Here is a 12201-nt window from a genome sequence, read left to right on the forward strand (position 1 = left end):
GTCCCATAGCAACAATGTCCTGCTGGGCCCAAAGCCTTATGAAGCCTTCTATTTTTATGCTTCTGCCCATCAACTTTACATGGGAATATTTGAGTGGACTTGTGTACAAATGTCTCAACAAAATGAATTTTCTTGGTGCTTCAGTTAGAAGTTGTCTAAATCTTGCAAATTTCACCTATACCGGTGGCTCAAAACCTAAGCACTTCTTAGTGGCAAGCTGCTTACTCTACATAGTCATCAAGTTCCTCACAGGCCTCCCAATAATTCCCTCAGGTGAAAGGAATTATTGGGAGGCCTGTGAGGAACTAGATAATTCCTTACCATGAGAAACTCCACTCCTCCAATCTGACATGGAATATGGCTGCTATATCAACAGTGCATTGGCAATTGACCATTCAATCAGATTACTTTCTCACAACTTATTCATATCCTCTTGAGTGGTTACGGAGTTCATTGGTTTGCTTACTTTGAAAAAAATCTTCCTTACTACTAATCTGCAAACTTTTCATATCCCCAACTGAATGCCAAATGCCACCTTCACATTTCTCTCATGTCTCCTCAATGGATGAAGTTGGAACATCAAGGTTCAGCCCTGGACTCAAGGTCTTTCTGCTTCCCCATTTCCGCCAATGATATTTACACAAAAGATGAACCTAAGACGGCCAAAGTGATTCTAACTGTACTGCTTTATCAAAGGCAGACTTATTTCCAGTGCAGCATTCTTCCCTACTCTGTCATCTTCTGAGGCTTTCCCCTTCATGAAACTTCTGCCTCTGCCATCAGGGGGAAGATCTACTTGAACCTCCACGGATTCAGACTGATGGTACGGCTGCTCCAATTCATTCAGCAACTAGATAACAGACTCTATACTAGAGCTGTAGCCACCGTTTCTCCCACTCAAAAGCCTTGTACATGAAAGAGTACAGAAACAAGTGGAAAGGTTTTCCTGTTAGATAGCGGAGCATAATTAGATTGTTCTTGCCCCTCTAGCTTTACAGTATGTCTAAGATATTCATATCAAGTTTTACCTATTCATTGGTCAAAGTATAGTTGGCTTTCATTTTAACCAGGTCTCAATGTTCTTTGCTTCTATCCAGATTTGTAAGACTATCATCAGATTTCAGAGGTATCTTCTTACTATGTGTCCTCCTGAAAGCCAGGGATATCTAGAGCCTGAGAAAGATTCAGAGTTGTGCTGCACTAGTCGGAAAAAGTGGACATAGATTGTGACTGCAAATCTGAAACAATCATCTTGTTTTACAAGTTCTCCTTACCTGTGTTATGCGAATCATTTATATTTAGCTACCTTGTATTTTTATACCTGTACTCTGTACACTATGAACTGTCTGTTGGTATATGTTGGAGTTCTCACCAGACCTTCCTCTGACATGTGCAATGAGCAGTGGAACTTTAAGAAAAACAGTGAAGGGATATTATTTTGAGTTTTGTTTTATTCATCTTATCGGAGGGCTACTTCAAAACATCCATCAAAAAATAAAACTGGTGACAAGCTCTCGTCCAAAGGTCACAGTAAAAGGCAAGAAAGATCTGAGGATTTCCTAGGTTGGGTTTCCTTTAAAACATTCCAGTCAGCATAAATGGGAAAAATTCCACGGGACTGACCAATGCTAGACTGCTAAAGCTAAATAGAATGTAGCTGATGAGAGATTCCTGCTGATGGGATGTTCCTTTGAAAATTATAGATCTACTTCCTGACTGAACATATTGAAATTATGTACATTTACTTAAATGCATGCAAACATTACACTGAAGGATTTGAAATTTTTGAGGCAGCAGAGATACTTTGACTTACAGCACCCAAATAAATACACAGCCAAATCCCCAAAAGGTACAGAAATGTGATACAAAGAAAATAAGGAAAATAATACTCTACTTACATATATATGAAGTACAGGGAGGATGAATACAATTTCAACTTGAAATAAAGCTGCATAATATATGCAAAGAAGGTTTAGAAGATGCATATTTTTTTAAAGACTAAATGAGGCATATGACTGAAAATATACACTAAAAGAGTAATATAATTTTTCTCTTGAACCAAAATTATGAATGAGAAGCCTAATACATATCTGACCAGAGAACTATATTTTAAATTAGTTAGCAATAAGTGCTACGTTAATGGTCCTTATCTTACTGTTGGTGGTTAGATCCCTAATTTGAGTGTCATTTGGGAATGCCCTCTTTATTGAATATGCACTCTTCCACTATTCCAGAGCTATGATACCACTAGGTTGAAAAGTGATGCTAAACTGTCTACCCACTGATGTACAGTTTTTTTGGCATGTATATTCTCCCCCTCTGCCTGCCGACCATCAGCTGTCTTGTTATGCAGCCATCAATATGTTCCTCTTAGGCAAGAGTCAGATCAAGGGGCCACATTACAGGCAGTCACATTAAGGTGCTGTGTATTTTGTCCCAAACCCTGACTCTCATGGCTAACTTGAGCACCCACGTTACCAAGGAAGGAAGCATCTTTTGCCATCCCCATTATCCATATATTCTACTACACACAAGCAAATCTGGGGTGCCACCACCAGCTTGCAATCACAAAGCCCACAACCCTAGTCCAGGCCATTTCAGTATCTCACAAGCCTCACTTGTGAAGAGGAAATCATCTTACTGGAAACCAGTTTTTCCTCCTTCAAAAAAGCAATGCTCACTTCCAGCCTCCCCCACCTAACTCTTTTAGTGACTGAACTGATAGTCCATCTTGAGGCATTTGAGTCAATGTCAGGGCTTCATACCTCTATGCCACCCAGGGTACATATGGATATGTGTTTGCACACAGAGATACCCTGGTGGCCCATCTGAGGTTCCTACCTTGCAGTTCTTGCTTGACAAGATTGTCTCAAGCTCCCTATGGTCCATAACTGGATGAAAAGGACACTGAAAATAGGTGGATATTTTACTGTTAATGCATTTTTATCCATCAATCTGTGTGTAGCTTAGGACTAACAAAGCATATGCAGGAGGACAAATGGTCACACATAATACTTTAATAAGGAGAATTTCTGCTGTTTATTATATGTCCTGTGAACAGCTAAGGCAGAGTACACACATTCAGTGAATACTAATCAAGAAATGGTAGAATCTTTCAATAGTGTTACACACACTTTCCAGTGACAACAGTAAGGAGATCTCAACAGTGAAAAAAGGGACTGCTCTACTGTTGGTTCTCTGCAACAGAGAGTGTACTGTGACTGAGATCTTTAGCAGCCTGTTTCAACAGAGTTCAGATGCTGGGCAGGGAGGATGACAGTGAGCAGCTGACACCAGCTTGCCCATGTTGTGGTCATGATGGTAGTGTGGTCTTCCACACAGTACCAGCACACCTAGCAAAGGATAGAACTGGCTATTAGAACTGGGGTATGTGCATATCAAACATTTATGTTCTAGCCAGGATATACATACGTTTAAGTGTGCTTGGTGTTCTGGAAGCTTCCACCCATCCAAGTCAATATGGGGAAGGGGTTATCCTAAGTTGAAAAAGTACACTTCCTCTATGAAGATTTTTTTTTTTTTGCGGTCAGTGCTGATGGTGGACTACAGGGAGCAAAGCACCCTTCACAGCTGCCATTTGAGGCCCCTCCAACAGGCTCTCGAAAGACAACTCAGGATCAATTGCCTGCAAGAACTAGAAGGGAAAAATATATGACTGATGTTCAAGAAGGTGAGCTCATCATTAACTTAGGTGTGAGAGAACCAGGTGTAGGCTGAAAGGATCATGGCAACGGCAAACACTAGTGCTTAAAAGTAAGCTTGGCACTTGACTCGGGGAGATAAACCCAAAAGTAGAACCTGCTTCAGGAATTTTCCTAAAGCAAGGTCCATGTGTTAAGCTGAGCTCTCCTCCCAAAAATCTAAAAATGTGCTATGCAGCAGAAAAAAAAAGACAATAAACCAAAAAGACAAAACAGATAAATGTGCTCCTATATTAAGTAGGATTGAATTCTAACAACAATGAACTAGTCAATTCTATATTCCTCTCCTGGAAAAAAAAACCCAGCAGCACAAGAAAAATGTCTATATTCTTGTTAAATAAAAACTCACTTTATTACTATCTTGGTGTTTATGATACATTATAGCTACACTGATCAAATCCAATTCAAAGGGCTGTCCAAGGGAGTCATCACGAATTTAGGTCTCTGTGCAATCTCCCCTGCATATCTGACATAGCATATACAGGACAATGAATAAAAAAAAAAAATACTTGGCAACATTTAAAAAGGCTGTTTTTGAATATGAAACCTTTAAGACAATTAGAAATAAAAAAAATTGGATTCTTAGCCTGACATGAGAATTTCAATTTAACTGTTAATTAAAAATTCTGCTTTTAAAGAAAAACATTATTACAACATGATCCGTTTGTTTTATACATTTCTGAAAGTAATCATGCCTAGCTTATTTGCATTAGGCATGTATATAAAAGATATTACAAACTATTTACTCATCTTCCTTGAAGACTGACCATTGCCCGCACCCCTTAGTGCATGAGAAGGGGTGGTTAAACATGGCTACCAACAAGTGTAACAATGCAATCCCTGGGGTTCTCTCTCTGCTCCACCTGTTTAGTGCTCAAGTCTCTCACTACTGTGGGAAACACCTGTGAAAGCACAGTACTGTATTTCAGTTCAGCTTAACTGCTGCAGTTGACAGTATACTGAAACTTTCTACAATTCTGTTTCAGCCAGGAAAATCCTTCCTCTCAATGGCAGTTGCGGCCTCCTTGTGACTGTCTCTGCTTTAAATGTTTCCTTGAGAAATTCTTCCGGATTCTGTTCCTAAACTAAAAATTCTTTGCTGCTTTTAAAGGACAAACCCTATGCAGTCTCAATTTATAGTGTCCTTCAGACCTTTTCCTTCCTTTTCAACTTTGGCACCTTCTTCATTGTTCCATTTTTGTTCAGCAACTTCAAGACTCGTTCCTTGTGGTCAAGAACCTTTAGCATAGCATCCCTTGCCTCCGAGATCTGGTCCATAACCAATTTGCATCTCTGCATGTTACCCTGCAAGCAGAAAAGTCAAATTATTATGTTTCTTTTTTTTTTGAAAAGTTTAAGATACTTAAGACCACATTAAAACAATAAACTTATAACTTATTCAAGCACTAGATATTCAAAAGAACAGTATACTTTATTGATTCTATATAACATCCAAGGGTTACAAAGATGCAGGGGTGTTACTGGTGGGACAGATTATTACAGAATATTATGTTCATTGTATTAGGGAGGTCAATTAAACCTTTAAATGTCAGCCATTTTAAGAAATCTAAAAAGTAATAAGGTTGCTACAATAATGGCTTCTGGAAGGAAAAAAGAAAGCAGTTTTTAATAGTTTAGTTAAAAGAAAAAAAGATACGCAAGAAAACACTGGTGTGCAGTTATGCAAGTTTCTTGTTAAAAAGGTCACGCAGGTCTCTACTGAAATACAAATCAAGAACTTAATCAGTCTGTCCTTATTTAACATGGAGTGCTCCCCTACAGAGATTCTTCAAGCAGTTTTATCTTACTATCTGACAATTACGAAGGAATATCCCCTCACATCCAGTGATGCATAAACCCTTTACTATCTTAGCATATAGCAATTCCAAGAATTTAATTTACTTAGCAACTTGCAGTAAATGCCCAGCTTACTATATACGAAAAACTAATAGGAAGCTTAAGGAAAGAATAAGTCAACATCTATCAGAGACCATGACGCATATTTTAACCAATTCACTATATAAACGAAAAATCAAACTCATTCCTTTAAATTTCTTACTTTAAAAATTATTTTACAACCCATTAGGGGAGGGAATATTACACTCCTGACTGAACAAGAAGAGCTCTGATATAGCCTCAGATTTAAATCCCAAATCCCTCCTGGAATAAATGACGGTTACTATTAAGCCCCATCTAAAGCATCTCCATAACCAGATACAATGACCACTAATTATATATTTTTCATGTTTTTAATGTTTATAATATAACCTTAGCACCATATTTTGCTACAGTAAGCTCAACACATTTTATGCATCCATTTTTATATAACCATTCTTTCAGAATTACATTTAGTTAGATTCTAAGTGAATATATGATTTTTTTTTTACATTATGTGACTGATTTTACCTATTTAAAGCATTCTAATTTCCTAATTTAGTATTACATGCCTGAGGAAGCCTGCTAAGGTGAAAGTGTATTGCTATTACACTAGCACGGTTTGGAATTTTATACCTTTGTCTAGAAGTGTTTGTCAACTTTAGAACTCATTAAATGTACTTAAGCTTCTCATGGTTCAGAACACTTGTTTTTTCAATTTGACTAGTTTGTACAGTGCCTGACTTGTCACCACACTAATACGGATTACTTATGTTCTGAATCAGACGGATCATTGGCCTTTTTGGCTCATGCTATATAATCTCTGTGTAGACTGAAACCCCACTCCGACGGGAGAGAGCATCTTGCCTCCCTGTTCGGACTTTGCATTTTTTTTACTGACGGATCGAATAGTGAAGCTCCATCAAAAGGGGCACTAGTGAAAGATGCATTCTGCAAAATCAATGAGGCATAGTCAGACATGACATCTCATAGCCTTGTCTGCCCCAGTTGCCCTCACCACTCCATTCACCACATTACGCATAAGTTACATGAAGAATTTTGAAACACTAGGTATCATACTCAGGGCCATCTCCAACGGCTTCCTAGAATCCGATGTTAGGTGTATTCTTAGAGTTTTCAGGGCATGCTAATTCCCTCTGAAAATGGTTCCTATAAGTGAGAAGTTCAGAGCCCATAAAGCAAAAGTACACGAAGCATATGCCCGCCTCCCTAACCTATCCATTGCCCTGGATTCTTGTTTGGAGGGTTAACAGAGTCTGTATCATTGGTTTGGTTCTTTGTTCATTGCTGCTGCCACAATAACAGAGTCCAGCACAGGAGACTTTGCTCAATGCTGTTTGCCCTTGGAGGTTCTAAGGATCTCTTAGGGCTTCTGTGGCACACTGCCTTGCATGTGTTTGGCTCCTGCCATGGCCTCCTTACAGCCAAACTGAACCACACAAGTAGATGGGGTTTTGCCAGAGGCCACAAGAGAATCTCCTAGTCTTTTTTTTGGGGGGGGGGGGTCAGTGGGCCACGATCCCATCTGTTGCCCAAGTTCTAAAATTTGTACAAAGGTGGCATCTCTGGGACAGGATTGGGGGAACCCTCTGTCAGAGCTGGTATCTGATGTAACAGACTCCAATGTGATTCTCTTCTTATAAGTTTTCTTTCTCTGTAAGTCAGGGTCCCGATTTCTCAGAGGATTCTTCCTGCTGTAGTGCATTAATTTTGAGGCATATAGTTTCACTCTGACCCAAGGATATCTGAAAAGGAAGAGATAAGGAGGATTGGGAGTCCCAGGATGGAGCCAGTCCTAATCAGGTCTGTGTGAATGTTCAATGAAGAGGCAATCATCCTCCCCATAACCTGGAAAGCCTTTCCAATCTCAGCTGGATATGAAGATGCTGGCTCAGTAACTGGGTCCACTCCACCAGAGGAAAGGATCAGAATCAAAGAGGGCACATGCCCAAAGTAGTGTGTGTGTGGATGGCCTCGAGGAGAAGGACTGGAATTGAAGACTCAAATGTTGAAGTCTCAGACACCATTAGTGGAGCTCTGAAAAACAAAACTGAGGATGGAGCTGAAATCTCATTGTCATTCTTTGGTCCCATGGCGATCTTGGCTCTGAAACAGGGTCATGTGCATCAGATCCAAAACATCCAGCGCCAAAGGCATGGTTAAGGCCAACACTGAGGGAACAGGCCTCTGGTTCAGAACTGGGGCCAAGATCCACATCAAAGAAGGAATCAGAAAGGGTGAAATATGACCTGCACCAACTACCCTCTGAGCCGAAGGAGAAAGTAGGACTCCCATCTTAACATGCATCTTCAGAAAGCTACTCTTATAGAACCTGAAGGATCTCATGAATGATGTGGAAGGATGCTAAGAAATGATTCTGTGCAGTTCCCTCTTGAAAGAAGCTTGCCTCAGAGGACTTTCTGGAGAACGGCCCTGAACCACTAGTGACTAAGGAAGTTCTGGAGCCGATGGAGAATAGCTGGAAATTGAAGCTGAAGGAATTTGTAACCTTGGCACTTTTGGAGGCAAAGAAGGTCCCATATCCTCAGTATGTCTCTCTCTTGACTTGAGTCCTTACTTTTAGATTTATAGACTTTTCTGCCTGGAAGTGTTTGATTCTAGGGGGCAAAAGTCCCTTGATAATTTTTTTTCCCCTCCTGCTGGGTAATGCTTTGGGACCAAACACTAAGTAAATTGAACATGCTTCCAACAAAAAACCCAAGCACTCTACGCACACAGCGTAAATGTCTTAGGAAGTATCTTGTGTCCACACTTAGGACACTTTTTATAGCTCTTTTCCTTGTCCATGAAGTAAAGAAGAACCTGAAGAGAACCAAATCTGTAATACTGTAAAAGGCTGTGTCAATAAAGTACAGTTTTGTACCTACCATAAATGTAGATGTCCGAACAGGATAGCATCTGCAGTCATAACAAATGGGTTGTCCTGTCGTCAGGCAGCCCTTCGGTCGGCCGGATTCCAAAGTCTGGGTCTGGCCTCGGCTGGTGTCGCACTTCACCCGACATCATCTCTCCTGGTCTTCGGGTATAAAGGCATCAGCCAACGCCATTTTCCTCAGTGTTTCTTGCCCCAGATGCCAGTTGCCCTCTTGGAAAACTAAATTTTTGGATAAATGCCAATGTTTCCAAAAAAAATAGTAGGCAAACACAAAAAATAAGCATGTATGTACATATATACAAACAAATACACCATAAGAGATCCCCCCCTAGCTAGCTATTAGGAGGGTAAATACCCTAGGAGTACCACAGAGGGGAAGGAGGGTGGGTAATCCTGACTGCAGATGCTATCCTGTTCGGACATCTACATTTATGGTAGGTACAAAACTGTACTATGTCCTTCAAGGATGCATCTGCAGTCATAACAAATGGGTAGAATACCATAGCCAAACTAGGGGAGGAGGAAGAAGGATTATGGTGCAGTTAGGATCCCTTGCAAAACAGCAGTGGCAAACCCTGCTCGGGATCTAGAATATAGAGGTAAGTTGTAATGCTTGGCAAATGTATGCACGGAGGTCCAAGTAGCCGCCTCAATAATGTCCTTGGTAGCCACTCCTCGTAAGAAAGCTGTGGTAGTGGCTGTAGCCCTTGTAGAGTGAGGTCTTATGTTCTGTGGAATCTGCTTTCCATGGTAGGAGTAACAGAATCTTATGCAATTTCCTATCCATTTAGAGATTGTCTGTTTGGAAATTGCTTTTCCTTCCCTTCCTGTTGCATAGGCTACTAAAAGCTGGTCAGTTTTTCTGTTACCTTTGGTTCTGTCCAGGTAGTAGCGTAACTGTCTATGTACATCCAAGGTATGCAGTAGTCTTTCCCCCCTGTTCTGTGGATTGGGAAAGAAGGTAGGTAGGTGGATTGCCTGGTTTAGAGACACTCTGGATACCACCTTAGGCATAAATGTAGGATTAGTTCTCATGGACACTCTATCTTGATGGAAGATTAGGAAGGGTTGTACTGCCATTAAGGCCTGTAGTTCCGAAACCCTTCTTGCTGAAGTAATTGCCAGTAGGAAAGCAGTTTTCCATGATAGGTGTTGAAGATCTGCTGTTGCTGCTGGTTCAAATGGAGGGAGTGTCAATTTTTCTAACACAAAGTTCAAGTCCCATGCTGGTAATGGTGGTTTCCTAGGAGGTTTTACATTCTTGATTCCTCTGAGGAACTGCCTGAGTAGAGGATGTGAGAAGACAGGGGGATCGAAGCTGAATTCTGCAGAAATGGCTGATGCATGTATCTTGATGGAGGAATAGGACAGGCCTGTATGTAGAAGCTCTGCCAAGTACTCCAGGATGTTGGCAATGTCTATCTTCGACACATCTTTTCCTCTTTCAGTACTCCAAATGACAAACCTTTTCCATTTTCCTGCATAGTTCCTTCTTGTTGAAGGTCTGCGGGCTTCAAGGATAATGTATTTCACCCTTTGGGATAAGTCTGGTTTAGTTATTGTTGTGATGTTCCAGGCAGTCAGTTGCAGAGTTTTTAGGTTTGGATGCATGATGTTGTAGTTGTTCTGAGTTAACATCAGAGGCATCAGGGGTAGTGTCCACGTCCTCCTCCGAGACATGCTCCTCAGCAATGGATACCAATGTTGTCTTGGCCAATTTGGGGCTATCAGAATTATCCTTGGACGTTCCTCTTTGATTTTCAGTAGTACCTTGTGCATCAAAGGGAGAGGTGGAAATGCATATGCTGTCAGGCCTTTCCAACTGAAGGATAGAGAGTCCACCTTCCAGGCTAGTGGGTGGTATGTTCTTGTGCAGAATTTCCTGAGCTGGTGATTGAGTGGGGATGCGAATAGGTCTATTTGTGGCATTCCCCATTTCTTTGTGATGGCCTTGAAGATGTTCGGGTGTAGCATCCATTCGTGAGCATCCGAGGTAGTTCTGCTTAACATGTCTGCTAGGATGTTTTCTTTTCCCGGTACAAATATTGCCTGTAACTGGATGTTGTAGCTCAGAGCCATATTCCAAAGGTCCAGAGTCATTCTGCATAGGGGGTATGAATGAGTGCCTCCCTGTTTGTTGATGTACCACATGACTGTGGTGTTGTCTGTCCTTATCATTAAATGGCCTTCTTTGAGGAATGGTCTGAAATTCTGGATTGCTAGTTTTACTGCCAGCATTTCTTTTTGATTTATGTGCAGGTGCAGTTGGTCTGGAGTCCATAATCCTTGTATGCATTTGTCCAGCATGTGTGCCCCCCAGCCTAGATCTGAGGCGTCCGTTGTGATGGTTTGGCTTGCTTGGAATTTGTGGTAAGGCAAGCCTGTGTTTGACTGGCATGCTTGAGCCCACCATAGAAACTCTTGCTTCAGGCATGGGATTAGTGGGATTTCTGTTTCTAAGCTGTGCCTGTGCTGAGACCATAAATTCTTTAGGTACCACTGCAGCTTTCTCATATGCAGTCTGGCATGGGGAACTAGGATTATGCATGATGCCATGAAGCCCAAGGCCTGCAGTACTTTTCTTGCTGTTAGTTTGTTCTGTTTTGTTAATGCCAAGAAGTAAAGAGGGAGTTGTTCTTGTTTTTCTGCAGTTAGGAATGCCATCTGTTTTACTGTGTCCAATTCCGCACCCAAGAATGTTCTTGTTTGTGATGGTATCAGTCTTGACTTTTTTAAATTGACTGTGTATCCCAGGGCTTGTAGTAAGCAAATGACTCTTTGTAAGTCTTTTGTCAGTTTGCTTTTGTTGTCCGCTTGTATCAGGCAGTCGTCCAGGTATGGATAAATTTGGATTCTCTGTTGCCTGCAATGAGCGATTACTGATGCCAGGCATTTTGTGAATACTCTGGGCGCAGTAGATAAGCCAAAGGGCAATGCTGAGAATTGATAATGCTCTGATCCTGCAAGAAATCTGAGGTATCTTCTGCAATTTGGCATTATGGGGACGTGCAGGTATGCCTCCTTGAGATCTAGAGTTACCAGCAAAAACTCCTTGCCCAGCATGGGAAGAAGTTGCTGAAGGGTCAGCATTTTGAATTTTGGGACAAAGATGAATGTGTTTAAATGGACAGGTCGAGAATAGGTCTCCAACTTTTCTCTTTTCTTGGTACTAGGAAGAGTCTGGAGTAGAATCCTTTGCCCTGTTCTGTTAGTGGTACTCTTTCCACAGCTCTCATCTTTGTTAATTGAGCTATCTGTTTTAGAGCTTCTGTTTTTTGATTTGGAGGTAGGTTTGGCATTCCTCTTTTCACTGGTAAGGTGTGGAAGTGAAACCTGTAGCCTTGGTCTATGGTCTGCAAAATCCACTTGTCTTTTGTGATATAGTGCCAATTTTTTGAAAATAAGGCTAACTTCCCGCCTAAAGGTGCTGTTATTTGTTCCCTGGTAGGCGGTGTCAGAGACAAGTCACTGTGATTGTCCTGGTGCAGTGGTAGTGGTTGTATCTGTGCCTCGCTGGTTATTGCCCTGCCACTGGCGTCCTCTGTAGGCACCTCCTCTGGATTGATTTCTGCCTCTGGCACGTCTATTCCTGCCTCTTTGAGATTTTGAGGAGTCTGGAAAGGACCAAATTTGGAAGGCCAGTTCCGCTAAACCTTGGGGGCTGAACCTGTAAGAAATCCTTAACTG

General features: G+C 41.3%; 1 protein-coding gene across 1 annotated transcript in view; it reads right to left on the reverse strand.

Annotated features, from left to right (window-relative positions):
* Positions 1–4041: 4041 nt before the first annotated feature.
* The window catches only part of SAP130 (Sin3A associated protein 130), a 547137-nt gene continuing 538977 nt past the window's right edge, over positions 4042–12201 (reverse strand). The window contains exon 21 of the mRNA XM_044070859.1: positions 4042–5027. Coding sequence (XP_043926794.1) covers positions 4869–5027 — 159 coding nt within the window. The 3' untranslated portion in view covers positions 4042–4868. The remainder of the gene's footprint in view (positions 5028–12201) is intronic.

This window comes from Protopterus annectens, chromosome 4.part1, assembly GCF_019279795.1.
Source record: "Protopterus annectens isolate FY-2018-M chromosome 4.part1, PAN1.0, whole genome shotgun sequence".
Taxonomy (NCBI): Eukaryota; Metazoa; Chordata; order Ceratodontiformes; family Protopteridae; genus Protopterus; species Protopterus annectens.